Source organism: Channa argus, chromosome 8 (assembly GCF_033026475.1).
Source record: "Channa argus isolate prfri chromosome 8, Channa argus male v1.0, whole genome shotgun sequence".
NCBI lineage: Eukaryota > Metazoa > Chordata > Actinopteri > Anabantiformes > Channidae > Channa > Channa argus.
Genome location: NC_090204.1, coordinates 23,679,778 through 23,696,548, shown reverse-complemented (window position 1 = coordinate 23,696,548; position 16,771 = coordinate 23,679,778). Strand labels below are relative to the sequence as shown.

Sequence of the window (16,771 nt, the reverse complement as noted above, 5' to 3'; positions counted from 1 at the left end):
AGAAGAAGCTGTGTCACCCACTTAAAATATACATTTCATCAGATTGTGGTTTGTTAAGATTGTGAAGAAAGATGAATAATAGGAATGAAAAAATACGAATATGTGAAAAAACAGCAGAGCAGAAACAAGCAGCTTGTGTTATCCTCCATCGCAGTGTGTAGCAGTGCTGCAGTAGCTCCTGGAGGTCACTGCAATGCAACAGTAGCTCAGCCTGCAGCCCCCCCCTACACACACACACACACACGCACGCACACAAAGATTCCCGGAGGAGCTGGCATTAATCTACTACCAACACTGCCTGGACCGTTAGCGCCAACAGACCGAAGCCTGCAGCAGCAGAGTTACTGTGCAGAAAAACGGGACGAGCTCCAGTGTGAACAGCAGAGGCTGCTGTCCTGTAAAGTCTGAGCAGCAGGTTCACACCACCAACAATAACGTGTTAGTTCAAGACCTGTGGACGTACAAATTGTGGCACGAGTGGCAGAGAAAGGTCAGGGTGGACGGACGTCTCAGAAAACACTGGACTTTCCCACAGTGACCCATGTTTGTTCGTTTCGTTTTTTTTAAATGTGATGTCAAAGGTCATACGACATTTCAGTCTTTTTACTAAAACTAACCAATTCGTTTTTTGTGCCTCCGCGTAACCAACTGTGACTTTGACCACATGAGACAGTGATAACAGACATGATATTATAGCCAGTGCTGTCAGTGCTAGTGGAAAATGAGTATAGCTACAAGTATTAGCCGATAGCTCGTCGTCTGCTCTCCGTAAGTCCTACTGTGACACCACATCTGGACGTAATTAACTGTGCCAGCTGCTTATTAGAAGGCAGCCTGCTGACTCAGTGGGGAGGGCATCAGGCTGGAAAGTAGAAGTTTCCTGGTTCAAATACGAGCCCACGCACCGATTGTGTCCTTGGGCGAGTCACTGTGGCTTCTGTTCTAGTTGGTTCATTTCTGGACGACTTGGTCATAGCAGTTATTCTGTCCTGACGAATTACAGAACAGATAACTGCCCGTCCACACAAAAGGTTGTTAGAGGCTGTGACAGCTGCAGGACATGTCCTGCTGGTAATGAAGGGCCACAGAAGACTATTTGGGCACCTCCATCAATTTTATACCTCTGATCTGAGTCTATTAATAGTGAGTATCTGCCAGCACAGGGTCCAACCTCATGCTTCATTCACCAGCTGTAAATGTTGATCAAATCAATATCTGTGTTTGTCCGTGTTTCTCAGCAGCTACTTGATCCAAATCCTGAAAGTCCTGCTTCAAACTTATGAACTTTATCAACATCGATGTGATCTGAATAATGACACTGACATGACTCTAAAGAGAGGATGCATCACTCTGTTGGATTTTCTGGAACTGCACAAACACAGTAACCAGCAAGTTCCTCACAGAATTCATACTTATTAGTCAAACTGAGGTAACATTTGTCAAGCTAGTGAATGTGTGTATTTTACCAACCTCAGTGTCTGAACTCTTCACTGTGTAAAAATCACCTTCACATTATCGTTCACTTTCATCTGCAGCACAATTAAAAGTTAAACACGTCACTATTTTGTGCAGCACAGAGGCAAAAAGAAAAACAAAACCCAGTATTTGGTTCTTCTGAAAATGATTCCCTCTTGATTTTTGTAATACAGAGTGTTTTGACTCGTGCAAATGTTTCACTTTGAAGTTGGCAGAAAAACACAACATGTGCGCACGTTTGGCAAAAATCTGCATTTGACTGAGAGACAGGAGACTGAATGAGTAATGCAGTGTCACCTAGGGAAGCCGCCAAGTCAAGCGGCACTAGTCATCACAACACACACACACACAAACTCCATTGACCCGCAGAGCTGAATGAGTCATGACATGCTGTTTGTTGTCTCGCTGCACAGAAACAATGCGGCACGTCCCCGAAGTGTAGAGATCTGAACCCACCTGTTTATGTCTTTCCATGGTTGTGTGGCAGAATCCGGTTCACTTTGGGCTTGGTGCTGGATATGTAGCTGTAAAGGTTTGGTTTGGGGTATGAAGCTACGGAATCCCACGTCAATAAATGTCGTCACGATCATCATTTGTGTGTCTTGAGACCAGCAGACACATGCAGACACACGCAGACACAACTTAAAGGTGACCTCTAGCTTGGCTCAATATATTGACAGGAACACACAGTCAGCCGTCTCATAACTCGGCTGCCATCCCGAAGCCGTTGGTTTACGTGTTCGAGAAACCCACAGAACATCCACTTAAACACACACACACACACACACAAAGAGTGAGAGAGCGTACAAACCCAGTGGCAGCATCGTCCATACTTCAGTCTTCACGCACAGTGAGGTAAATCCACATGTAGCACTGAGTGTGTGTGTCGTCTCAGTTTAAAATTCGCCGTAACGCTCTGAGATCCAGAAAACGAGACGTGTGTGTATGTGTGTGTGTGTGTGTTTCAGTCGGCTGCTGCGATACTGAGGCAGAGAGAAACGAACAGCTCTGTTATACTCTCCAACCTCGATTACTCTCTCTCTCCACCAGCGAGCCTCCTCTGTCATCTTTCCCCCTCTCATCACCATCATCTCTTCCTCTCCATCCTCCCCCTCCTGCAGCTCAGCCGTCCCTTCTTTCTCTCTCCATCAAAACCTATTTTTTCTCCTCGCTCGGAAACTAACAGCTTCAGTGTAAAGAAAACAAATCCATAAATACCATTAATTTTCCCCTCTGACTTAAAGGGCCACTTCATTACAAGCACGTCCTGCTTAGAAGCTCGACTGTTCAAAAAACACAAGCGGCTAATTTTGTGCCCTGACGAACAGTGAAAACACATCGTTTAGAAGATTCTTTACCAAAGGACTGTGACCTCTGCTTTAAGAACTTCCCTAATGCTGCACGTCGTGTCTAAAAACTCCCCGTCGCCTCATGCAGGTCTGATTTGGTCCTAAGAACATTTTAATGTTCTTAACCCACGTAGAAATCTCCAAGATTCGAGATGCCGGAGTATCTGTCAAGAAAGCACCAGACTACTGAAATCCTCAAGGCCACTGGGGATAAAACTCGTGGGCACCCCCAGGTCCCTTAGAGTCTACCACAGTGTAAGAGCCTGCTAAACGATTGGATCGTGCTTAAAGATCATTGATAACTGAGTGGCTCTCAGGAACGTCTTCTTCTTGGTTTTCATCTGGTCAAACATGTCTGGATAACATTTGTATAATCCCACGTTTCGGTCATTGAACACGGGTTTTTTTTCCTCATTTGTTTCCTCGGACTCCTGATAGTTTTTGTTTCATGGGGCCTGGGGGCTCAGTGTTAGCATCGGGTTAGGATGTAGAAGGCCGCAGGTTTGAATTCCACCCGATCCCGGGGGCCATCTTAGTGCCGGTCCCAGGCCCTTCCCGTGGCAGGAAGGATATCCGGACCTAAAGTAAGCCTCGTTCTCCTAGATCTGCTCCAGAACCGTTCAAAGTCTCCAGGATCTCTGGAGCCTCCTTAAGGGCAGCTTAAAACCTCTTCAGTGTCTGTGACCTCATCCAAGATTCTTGCCTGCTCCTCCCACCACTCATCAACTTCTTCAAAAGTGTTAACCTCTATGAAAACTTCAAGGAGCTCCTCAGATTTCCCTGGAACCTTCTCAAGAATGGCTGTTGGTCCTACAAGACCTCGTCTTCCTGTTTTACTGCTCTGAAGATTTGCATATTAAGTGCACACACACTGTAACCCATGCACTCGGTACACACACGATGTGTATGTGTGGGTTGCTGCAGTCAAATATGAAGGCTGCAGGATGGATGAGGACAGGAAAAGAAATGGAACGTAATCTGCACCAACAGCTGCAGCACACACACAATGAGTCATGCATTAATTTGGAGCTGTGTGTTATGTTCAATCCATGGGGAGGCTGGTGCAGGCAACTGTTATGATAGCTTATTGATCCAACACACACACACACACACACACACACACACACACACACACACACACACACACACACACACACACAAATGCTTGTGTGGTACACACTCAAAGACGTGCACATCTTGTTTTATCACTCATTTAATGATGTGCACACGTGCACACAGAGGCAGAAAACCCATCAACATTTAATTAATGCATGTTTTATGCATCAATTGCATGTTGAGTTTCTATGTACACACAGACACACAATCTAGTTTTCATAACCTGAGGGGACATTACATTAATTTCCGTATCCGCCATGTGTCCAACCCCAACCTCACCCCAAATATCCCATAATCTTAAACCAAGTTATCACAAAATCCAATGATTTGTAGATGGCGACCAGAAAAACAACGTCCCCACAAGGGACTGTGTAGTCAGAATATTTGGTTGATACCTTGTAGACACACACTCACACACTCTCATGGGGGTTCTGATTGTTCCCTCATCACCACGTAGATCAGCATCCCCCCTCTGCCCCAACACGAGTCACAAATCAAACACAACCCAAGCATCACAGTGTGTGAGTGGAGCCTGCAGCCTTGATTACTGCCATTTTTAACACAGCTCTCTACATACAGTCATACTCCACTGTTATGTATTACTGCTGGATGCAGGCTGGTGAATGTTGAACTGCTTTGCAGTATCACTGGGTAAAATCAGACCAGTAGTCAACGTGACACCTTGGACTAATAATTATGGCCTTCAGAATTTGTCAGGAGGTTCAGTAAAACAGCACTTTGACACAGGAGACAGGAATCCAGGTCTAATGCAACACAACTGCTGTTGTTGTTGTCACATGACATTGGTACTTTCTTAATGCAGCAGTCACATGACAAAACATTAAGGAAGTTCAGCTTTTTAGGGCAAAACATGAGTGTTTTACTAATCCATCTTTAAGCAGTGTTTGTGCCTCACCCAAACCAAACCACTGTGTTGCACATTTAAAACACACCTTTGAATGTTTAGAGCAAAAAAAAAAAAACAAAAAAACAAGAGTGTACTGTATCCACCATTTTGTAGTGTGGTGGGTGTTGTTGAAGACTTGTTGAAGTCGTAAGCTAAAACCATCATGTGAAAAAACAAAAGTACGGTTAAGTTAAAAAAAACTTTAACTAAAGTTACAAAAAGTGGTCTCAGTTAGAAGCAGTTGGACCCAGTTGTATCCTCCAGGGGGGGACTTTCATTTTTCACCTGGCCTGAATAGGACAAGAGTCAGAGCATCATTGGGTTGTAACATTCGTGTGAAAAAGAAATGGTGCTAAGAATGTTTACAATGCCTAAAAATGACCACATCACTACCAGGTGGAACCAACACTACCTATATCGTGGAAAAGACACCCCCCACCTTTATGGACTCCCCATGATACAAAAGAAAGCCACCATCCTGTCACTGACTGACGTATCCACAATTTGCATGGTATCATTCAGTGTCACGTCTCTCCTCACCAGCATCCCCACAACCGATACCCTGACAGAAGAGGACAACCCAAACGGGATCAGATCTGCTCCCTCCAGAACTTGTGTCCGAATACCACACAGTTCACTTACAGACACGGCAGACAACACCTGGGTGAAGATTATGATCTAGATTTGCAGGCTTTCACAGACCACATACATTCAGTGGAATTCATTAATGAAGACTTTAAGGACAAGAGACCAGCCTTCCTGGACAGCATGAGGATCCAGTGGCAGGACGAGCGACAGAGCAGAAACTCAAATTCAAAGGAAAAACCTGGCGATTCACTACATGGCTGCAGTTTCCAAAAAGCTTTAAAGAAAAAAACAGCACATACCTAGTTCAAACCCACTGAGGGAACTGAGGCAGAAACTTGTCCACACAAAAGACTGGACACTAAACACAAGAGCAGCATAGTGTATGTGATCCAATGCAGTGAAGAGTGTTCAGAGCCCAGAGTTTTTTAACCCACCAGCTTCCCTAAACCCAACCCTGATGTTTCTGTGCCTAAACATGATTAGAGAACCACTGACAATCCAGTGACAGAAACAGGAAATGTGTCACTTCATCTTCTTGATTCTTGATCTTGCCACCAGTAAATTCTTTCTAGGGGTGGGGCGATCGATTAGAATCGATTAGAAAGACAATGACATCTTAATGCGCATATTTAATTGTCAAAGGTGAGCGAGAGGGTGAAAATATAAATATCTGTGTTCTGAAATCACCTGATATGAATCCTTCAAGACACCACTGACAGCAGCAAATACGTAAATGAACTTGTGGAGCAGCTTCTTCTCTCTGAGTCTAAGCAAGGACGGAGCTCACCCAAGTGTCCCCGTCTGCAGAAGTCAAAGGACATCGCAATGCCCTGCAGTGAACTTTGAATAATTATATTGACATAAATGATTGATGAATTTATTAAATAAAAATGAATCCATTTTATTGGAAGCTGTTACCATATCATGTTATTATTATCACAACACAATTGAAAAATAAAGAGCTTAATGGCAAAAAAAAAAAATCATTGGATGCAGGCCTAGTTATCTCCCTCAGATGATAAACACCTAAAACCTGAACATGGCCTGATTGGCTGCACTGACCTTATCGGAGGCTCTTAAAATCAGAGGGAAGAGAAAAATGACCACAGTAGAGATAAAACTGAATATTAAAATGTAAAATATGAGGCGGATGAGACTCTGGTGTAATTTAATTTTCAAAGCGGAGGCTGAAACCTGCAGCCGGTCGGCAGAGATACCGCAGATATGGAGAGGAAGAGAAGGTGGAGGAGGACGAGGAAGGGACAGTGAAGGAGGGAGAGGTGGGGAGAAGAAAGGGGTCTCTAAGGAGTTGGGTGTAATCTCTGAAGAGCCTGATTAAGAAACTGCTCATCAGTCTGGTTGTGAAGTTAAAGTCAGACATTTAAAGATGCTTCGTTCAAACGTCTCATCAGAATAATTCCTGAGAGACACAATTATTCAAACTCTTACAGTAAGAGTCAGACTTTTATGTTCTAAAATAGTTTGTAAAATAGATATAAAATATGTAACAGCCAACATCAAGCTTATTGTAGATGTAAGAGTATTGGTGTGTATGTAGTAAAAAAGACTCCAGTACATAATAACAAATGTAGTTTAGTTTTTAGTTTTTAGTCTAGATCTGCTGCACATCTGTTCGTATGTGGTGGCCAACAAACAGCTGTGTGAAATCGGTGTGTAGAGCTGAAACGTGGGCTGTTTCAGACCGACTGAGGCTGCAGCTGCTGCAAAGACCCAGTTTCCCCGCAGGCTCAATCAACGTTCATCTTCTTTAATTAGCGTAGTGATAACTGTGAGTACAGATTTACATTCGCAGAGCAGTTTAAACAAACTGGATGGACACCACAGAGAAAAGCGGATTTATATATATAATAAAAACCAAAAAGACATTAGATTGAGGTTCAAAGCCTACAGTGGTAGGAGGGATGAGATGTCACATTAGCCACAACTGGAGAGTCAGAGGTCATCAGTGTGGGATTCAGAAGCCACAAGCAGCAGCATCTGCCCCAGCATCATTTATAATAAAATGAAAATTCAATATTAAACACATACTGTGCATGTTCACACGAACACAGTATGTTTCAGTGAAGCAGTCATGACTTGTTGGCCTGTTACAAATATAAAAGGTTCGTCCTCTGGGAAACAGGAACATGATCCATACGTTTTACTGAAGCCTGGTTCAGTAGTTGTTGAGACTGATCCGTCTCTGAAGTGTTTTGGATGGTGAAACTTTCTAGAAATTCCAAGATCCACAACATGGAGTGTTGTGACATCCAAACCTAAATCTACTTTGCTTAAAATAACCTGCAGTAAATCCTCACGTTTGCATTCCTGCATGCTGACGGTAAAGTGACGTGTCACTGAGCTCTTTCCCTCTGGGCACAGTGAACCTTACATCTCTTGTGTTTCCATTTTCGTGTAACTAGTCATTGAATGTTTATTGAGTCTTAATCATGAGATTATATAACAAGGGCGACTTCACCAAATTTAAACTTGCTTGGCTTTAGTTTGGGGTGTAAATGTCCCTTGATGCTTTCCCCTCTGACTTCCCCCATTTAAAATATGTCTCCGCTTGTACCTGAAAAACTCCTCCACATGACATCACCCAGAGGAGTTTTTCATCATTGGGAGTTTAGATGATGTCATCTGGGGGAGCTCTGAAAAAGCAGGTTGACTATGATTACAAATTCCACAATGTGAGCAACAAGATAACATAATCTGAACTGAACATTCCTCCAAGTGATGTCATCTGGAGGTTTTGACATGTTAATGTAAGTTTAATGGCATTTGTTTACACGTACTACTACTACTACTACTACTACTACTACTAAAAGCAAGTTCAGTGAGTGAAGGCACCTTTTTAGGTTCTCTTCTCGTCAGTTTCAGTTTTTTACGGTTGTTTTTGGTCTTTTTGTTCTTGTTTTGTGGTCGTTCTGTCTCTTGGGGATTTGCTGACTGTCTGATAGCCCACTGTCTCTTTGCGTTTTGCAATATTGTAGGGACACTTTTGTGTTTTTAAAGGAGCTATTTAACTTTCAAACTAAATACATTAAGGCATTTCAAACTAAATCTCAGGCCCAGGCTGCCCTGACCTGTGCCCACAAGGCCATTTATTAATAAATCCATGACAGTTACACAAAACGTTATATTGCAGCCTATGCTATTGTTTTCCTACAGCAAAGGCCATTATCAATTTCACAATACATCATCAAGGTAAAATAATAAGTCAATAACAGGGTATTTATTTTTGCCAAACAGTCTAATAACTTTGCAAAGCATAAAATCGTCTTTGGCAAACAACAACAACACAACAGTCAACACTGGTCGTGGTGAAGCCCAAACTGCACCGTCTAAAGAGGTTTATCAAGTCTTTGAAGTGAAGAAGAGCTGGGGTATTAATGGAGCAGCAGATGGATTCATCCATCAGCAACACACTGAGATAAAACTGTTCACCTAAGCTGACACCAGCCAGAAAACAAACGAAGCTGTGAGACTACACTGAATTCTCCTCATTTTCCTGGAGACTAACCCTGACCTTTAATTTAGGGTTTGTCTGTCAGCCGCCAAAAATAAGTCCACAATGTGACTGCGTAAACACATTCATGTTCCCAGACACGCATAAAGCAAGAACACACACACACACAGTCCATGTCAACTTCTATTCTTGCTTATTCATCCTCTTCATTTAAATTTAACCTAAAAAACTTCACTCCCCCTGTTTTCTCCCCTCACTGAGCTGTCAATTATCCATCAGTGTGTGTGAGCAAAAGCGCAAAGCCATCTCTCCAAAACAAACACACACACACACACACACACACACACCACCTTCTTATCAACCTGTGTCTTCTAGCTGATAAATGGAAATATTTCCACCTACAGTAGCTGCATGACCTTTATTTCTCTCTTAAATTGTCTCAAGCAATGCAACATGTTTTAACTGTGCCTTAATTCATTCACAGGCAAGTCAGGAAATGTGAAGCCTACAACCTACACATCATGAGGCAGATGCAGAGAAGCATCTTGCAGCTGGAGACACGGAGGATTTTCTGAAAAAACAAAAAAAACAACCTGAAACAGCATTAGGGATTGAATTGAATCATTTATTACTGCTGCAGCAGGCGATGTACTTTTTCACCTAGAATACAAATAAGACAACAACCTGAGAGAGAAGAAGCTAATAACCAAAACAAATTTATCACCAACAGAAAAATGAGCGCTTCTATTTCCTCTTGATGATCCACACGCTGACAGTCAAGGCACCGTATTGTACTTGTGTCAGACTCATGTGCAACTGCAGAGAAAAAAATTCCTCAGGCCATAAAAAAAAAAAAAAAAAACTTAATGTCTGTTAAACACATTTTACTCAATTTCAGCCTCACGCATCTATAAACATGTGTTTGCTGTTTTCCATCAACTAACAAATTTGACAGTTGGCAGAAAAGGAAACACCTTATAAAAATCTCTTTTTGGCACCAAACATCCAACCAGATGCTCCCTCTCACATGATGCCAAGCGTAATATGTTTGGCTGGAGTTTAATCAGCTGTGATTCAATCCAATTATCCACATTAAACTCTAAACACAATTAACGAAAAAGCTCTAGACAAGCATCAGTTTGGCCAAAACTGAGCCACCGTCAGACACTACAACGCTTTTTCCTGTTCTACCTTTATACACAGTTCAGGCTAAAACCAAATAAACTAAACATTAGTTAACATTTGAGTTGAGCAGGAAGAACTGAGCAAGTCTAAAGACAAGTAAGGACTAAAACTTGGTTGTCCCAGAGTGAAGACCAAGCCAGCTTAAACTCCACGGTTTGCAATTCCAGTCCGAAGACCAACAAGGTTTTTGGTACTTGTCCTGTTCTACATTTCACAGGGAGGGTACGCCGTCCCTCTTCCAGAACACGGGCTGAAGACCACGGGGGACAGAGCTTTAGCTGTTCCAGAGTCCAAGCAAATCACAGAAGGCAACTAACACTTGGTTTTCCCAGAATGAAGGCTAACGACCAAGACAGTCTCTCCTCCACGGCTCCAACTTAGCACTGGAACGGAGTTCAATTTTTCCATGTTTCAATGTGTCGCTAAAATTAATCTGTTGGAAACTTCAGGTCATTTTGGTTTAAAAAAAAGTTTTATTCAGTTAAAACAAGTTATCATATTTATATTGGCACTTTCATAATGTCTACTCTATCAAACATGTTATAGGAAAAAAAACCTTTAAACAAATAAAAAAAAAAAAACATACTAATACACAGATCACATTTATTCTTTTGAAATACATTTAAGGAATATAAAATGCCATTTAGTTTTATCCAAGAAATGTAAATATAAAGCATTACACTTTGTTCAGACCATATTTAATACAAAAGTCACCATCGTTTGTTGACTGAATGTGCAAACATTGAGGTGCAGTGTCCAGCAGCCTCGACATTATTTTGCCTATTTGGACAGTAAATGTGAATGATATAGAGAAGTAAAAGGAAAAAAGAACAGAAGACTGCCAAGCAAAAAAAAAAAAATAGACAATCAAATTTCTGACTGACAACTGTCAGAAAGTTACAGACAACTTGTTAGATTTTAGCCTCTGTAGCTTCAAAAGGAACGATGTGAAAACCTAGTTTTAATTCCAATCAATCCAACAAGGACACAGATGCATTTCTCTCAGCTAAAAACACCAGGTCCTAGTGAAATCAGCAGCAAATAAGCTTCTCCCATGAAAGCAGCTCAACCATCAAACCAGCAGCCAGGAAGAATTAAAAAAGAACCCTGACAGTCCCATCCGCCCGTTTTACAAACACCAAACCAAATGCACCAAGAACCAGAGCAAAGCAGAGGCAGCAAAAAACAAACAAACAAAAAAAAAACAACCCACCGAAAGACAGACCAGAGGGAGCCAAAGGGAATAAGACAATGATAATAAAAAGACGTCCTCCACCCTGTGCTGTAACGGGCCTATGGATGGGACGGAGGGACTGCTGGTTCAAACAAGCCCTGCAAAGACACAAACAGAAACATCATCACACTGCGGCACTGCCAGTCCGTCTGCTGTAAACTGAGATGCTCTGGGATAAACTGAGATAAACCGAGATACAAACTAAGACACACAATAAAGCAAAGGAGATAATCTCCAATAAACTGATACAGTTAGATAAAATTAGAAAACAAAGATACTAAGATGCTAAAGTGACACATTGAGTTAAACTAAGATATTCTATGGATAAACTGAGATATTCTGATAAACTGAGATACAGCTCCAGCAGAAAATTGAAAAGACATCTATTACAATAGGAATAAAATGTAACTTTTGTATTAAAAAACAATACATTGTGATATTTTGATGATTATATATTCAATATCGAGCCAGTTCATTGGCATTGAAATGAAACAAACCTGGCTCTGTTGGTCCACACCTACTTTCATCTTTACAATCTTCTACCCAATGGTGTTGGATTCTACTTTTTATTTCCTCTGCTAAACTCGAGTGCCTTTGCCCTTACTTCACCCCAGTGTTGTTCCCCTGATATGTGCCTGGCTGCTGTTTACTGTGAGTTTACAACATGTACAACACAACGCTGTATTAAATGTCAAAGAAATCAACACTGGTCCAGTATAAACCAGATCTGCAGGGGATATCAGGACTTTAAATTGACTTCTTCATCACTTTAACATCAAAGTGAAGTTTTCAGGTCATTACATTGCGAAAGTAGCCAAAGAGAGAGTGAGCGAGCTCAGGCAGAGCAAAAAAAGCTCCAACTAATTGCAGCAGCACTGAGTGCTATTTGGCAGGAAACCACTAAACACACACAAACAGAAAGAGCAGGTCCATTTACCAACCACCAAACAGACCTCCCCCTCCAACATGGCAGATGGTCACATTCAGAAGAATCAGCCCACAAACAACATGCACAGTCAGAGAAAACCAGCCTTGGCTCCATTTGTCAAAAGACACTTAAAACAACTGAGTCTTTGATACTGAACGTCAATCATCTGAACAAAGTCAGTCAAATAGGAGCAAGCACAGTCACACGTCTTCATGTCCTTTCTGTGTGCTGCCACAGAGCTCCAAAACATGGTGGTCTATAAGGGAACTTATTCTTAGTTCGTTGACCTGAAAACTATCCTAGTTTCATATTTATCAGAGTCTAACGAGTGTAATTGTGCTTTTATTGTCACTTTGTCTTTTTCCTTGAACCAAACTGTGAAACGATCGACTGGCAGTGTTATCCAGCATCCTTCCATGTTAAATAAACCCCACCCCTCCCCTCCCCGCACAGAGTTTTAGTCCTGAGGTGCAGAACAAAACATTATTAATAGTTTTCTTCTTGCTGCTGGTACAGAGAGTAAAACTGCACATGCACTTAATACCATGTTGTATTACAAATGTAATATTGTGTGTAAAGCACAGTTATAATGTAAATAAAAGTTATTCAAGAGGTTCCGTTTTTTCTTAATGCAAATATTTAAATATGACATATTAGTAATTTTAGGTAGTTTAAGTATTTGTTTGTGTAATTATAATATTTTTTTTTTTTGTCCTATCGGCTTAATTATTATTTTATAAAGACACTGTGTTAGGTAAATTAACCTAACTCTATGTGTGTGTGTGTGTGTGTGTGTGTGAGTGAGAGAGTGAGCTGTCAGAGCAGGAATAATGTTTAGTAATGAGTGCTGCCAGAACCTCCATCCACCTGATGCTGATGTGCTGCCCAGTCGTCCCAGCAGAGAAGCGACCACAGTTACATCTGCTCATTGATCAATGTAACATCACAGTTATGAGTGGAAATATGAATTTCAACAGCCCGTCATGGTGTTAGCTCCCCCTACAGACTGCAGTGCGTTTACACACAATATAACAAGGTAGTGGACACAGTAACATACATAGAGTTCATCTTTCATCCTGTCCTGTGTAGTGAGGAGCTGATTATTACTATAATGGCTCTACGTCATTACAAACACACAGTGCTAATGTACAAATACATATCTGGTGTTACCAAAAACAGGACTGAGCCATGAAGTCTTTGCTACCTGTACTTACTGCAGTTTATTGGGGAGATGATCAGGAATCAGGACAGACACTGAGCAACTTTGTCCTGAGACGATAAACTTTCAGCTTTGTCGGCTCCTGTTTCTGAAAGATGTTTCTGGCTGCATGACTCAGTCAGTAGTTATTCTTAATGACAGTGTCATGTACCTGCAGGTTGTGCAGAGGGTTTTAACCTAATGTGTTTGAGAAGGGGCAGAAGTTTAATATGTAAATTGGTGTTATTAAAAATTAACCCTTTAATAAGCATTAATCACTGAATTGAATTAACTGACAATTAAAAATTCATAGAGACTGTTAAAGGCTAAAGCTTTTTAATGAAGAGCACCAGGCTCAGACATTTGATAAAAATGCAGCAGAACTGAGCTGAATTAAGTGCAATATTTGTATTTGCATTATTTTCGGTGTTTAATACTTTATTGTATCTGTTTCTGTCTTCAGACAAAGCCTGAGGGTGAAGCTGCTACTCTCCATATTTCTTCTGTGATATTCATGTCTCTTTGAAATATTAAAGCTCAGTAGTTTGGTTGTTGCTCCCTCGGAGCTGGTGTTTTACCGACCTTTGGCCTGCTCCAGGTCAGAGTTCAGCTCCTGCTGTGATTGGCTGGGAGGTCTGTAGGGTGGGGGCTGCCTCAGAGTGGGTGGAATGTGTCCTGGGTTCTGAAGAGGGGGTAAAGAAATTATGTTAATGTGTTTATTCAAAGCTTGAATACATTTATTTAGGATGGAGTCGTGGTGTCAAGATGAAATGATGAACTGATCGCACGTCAGACATGTTCTAAACAGTCTCACACACAAAGCATAACAAGCATCACATCAGCAAATTCAACGTTAAGTGAATATTTCCAGTCATTTCAATTAAATCTGCTTTGTGCAAATCAGCCAAACATATGTTACAGAGGGTCACTTTACTTGGAATTCAACCTGTATTCATATACTGTTTGCAGTATTCAACAAAGCACTATCTCCTGTCCAAAGAGAATGTCTTTAGTCCTGTGTGCGGAGACTATGCTGCTCTCTGCTGGACCGTATTTCTGGATCTACGAGTAAACATGTCCATGTTTAACAGCTGAACAGCATAACCGACTTGTAACTTGTAAATGAGCGTTTGTTCCTGTTCTTACCGGCGACTGTGTCTTCTTTGCTTTGTGTTTGCTGTAGCTGGAAGCTGACAGAGACACAGGCTGAAACACACACACACATTGTGAGAACACGTTTACATGATGTGTTTTTCTGGTATCTGACCAGTGTATAATCTGCACATATCTGTGTGTTTGAATTAAGGCCCCTTTAGACTGAACAGTACAGTAGGTGCGGGTCATTTTAACATGGACATTACTAAATGTAATGTCCCGGTTTACAGCTCCTGCTCAAATCCACATCATCATTTCTAAGCATTTGAAAGTGTTTGACTCTTTAAATTCTGCCCTGTTTTTTCAGCTTGGTGTCAAATGTGCTAATGTGACATATGGAAACATACCAATATCAATATATGAGTCTGTCTGGGAGGCCACCGTAAGCAGGAGGTCAATGTTCTCTGCAGCTACAGCAGACTCCAAGCTATGTTTAGCATTTTTTCGACTCCATTTTGTCCAGGTTTCCTCATTAAAAACAGCTGAATTAGCAATTAGCAGCTCCTGTTTGCAGTGAAATCATGGATGTACTGGCACTGGTTTCACTGCATTACTGAAGAAAGGTTCTGCAGCTTTTTTCTGATTTACAGGTTTTTATTCTAATGGACAGAGATAAAGACATCCTCTGGAAGTGGAATACTTGAACGTCTGCATTTAGTTTTACTGACTTACGACAATTTCGATTTAAATTCACCTCACACACACTGTTTCTTTGTCTCCGTTACAGCTCGGCAGTACCTCTACTGCCGAGGCTACCGTCTTTCTGATAGGCCCTTGTCCTGCAGACTGTCCGTGTCTAACACTGACCAGATCCTACAATGATAAGTTTAGATTACAGAGAGACGTTCCTGTGATGTTGATCCAGTCTGAATGGGGATTCAGGGTCAGTATGCGTGTTAGTACCCGTGGTGTAGAAGACAGGCTCTGGACGATGAAGACAACAGGGCTCGGAGCTGATTTAATGGCACTGACTGCTTCCTCATGACTGGCAGCTTGTAGGTCAACACCTGACACCTGACACACAAACACACACACACAGGATTAAGATAAAACAAAAAACCTGATTCTCTATCTAAGGTCCCGTCATCAGCAATTCAGGTGTTTGAAAATCCAGTGTTTCTGAATCATATTTAAAAAACGTATCAGCTACTCGGCAGTTGTCGTTTTATTGAATCATCTTCGAACTTGCTACAGTTTTCAAGCTTTGCTGCTTCGACTTTCCATGAAAAAAAAACGCAATATTGTTTTGGGGAAACATTTTGCTGCTGGGACTGAGTTCAGTAACAATGTACAGTTCACTTACAGGAAAAGAAAGCATGTATTTGAGCTGTAACTTCATATAGTCACCAAGGTAACAGACGCAGCCTCACCTCCAGAATCTTGTCTCCAGTTTTTAGACATTGTGTTTTGTCAGCAGGACTGTTTGTTACAACCTGCTTGATGAATATTCCCTTCAGTTCCTCTCCGTTCCTTAGGCGCTTGATAACATGACGACCTCCCACGATGCTCAGACCCAGAGACTGACCCTCCTCTGCCCACACCTCCACCCTGGAGGGCACAAATACAGTTTATTACTGCTGCAGATGCAGCCTGTGTAGCCTGCTCTGGCACAGATAACCACTGAAAAAAAAAAGTTAAAACATTTGGATTTCTGTAGGTTTAACTTCCTTCCCCTGAACAAACCAGGCTTGTATCCAGGGTTTGATATTAACACCCACTAAATGAGAGTGGATTTCAGCATTGGCAGGAATCCTGCTGCAGAGACTACTGCCATTCTGTTTCACGCCTCTTCTCCTCACATACCTTTCGATGGGAGTAAATACATTGCATTGGTACGGCAATGTTGAGAAACTGACGTTGACACCTCTTTTTATAGTTTGGAGAGTTTTGCTCTAGTGTTACAATGCCCAGCTGAAGTATGGCCACTATTACTACGTTACATTTTTGTAGCTGTGCGATTGTGAAACAATGAAAGGGGAATAGGTACCTGAGTCATGTGGGCAGAGGTTTAGAAACGCTTCGAAAACCCCTCATCAAACACACGTAGAATTCACTAGGTCTTTTAGATATTATCCAAGGTCACTGATTTCAAAGCATTGTGGGAGCTCATTTTCCCAGAAGGTCCCTGAACATATTGTTGTGCATTTAAATGAGCGAAAGGTA

At 41.6% G+C, this 16,771-nt stretch overlaps 1 protein-coding gene across 8 annotated transcripts in view; it reads right to left on the bottom strand.

Annotated features, from left to right (window-relative positions):
• patj (PATJ crumbs cell polarity complex component) overlaps nucleotides 1–16,771 on the bottom strand; it is a 100,848-nt gene that overhangs the window by 36,068 nt on the left and 48,009 nt on the right. For 7 of the 8 annotated variants that reach the window (XM_067512164.1, XM_067512167.1, XM_067512163.1 and 4 more), the window contains exons 26-29: nucleotides 15,979–16,156; nucleotides 15,512–15,622; nucleotides 14,600–14,659; nucleotides 14,036–14,135 (exon numbers count right to left, since the gene is read on the bottom strand). In XM_067512164.1, the coding sequence (XP_067368265.1) occupies nucleotides 14,036–14,135; nucleotides 14,600–14,659; nucleotides 15,512–15,622; nucleotides 15,979–16,156 (449 nt within the window). The remainder of the gene's footprint in view (nucleotides 1–14,035; nucleotides 14,136–14,599; nucleotides 14,660–15,511; nucleotides 15,623–15,978; nucleotides 16,157–16,771) is intronic. The other variant, XM_067512166.1, reaches the window with a different exon arrangement.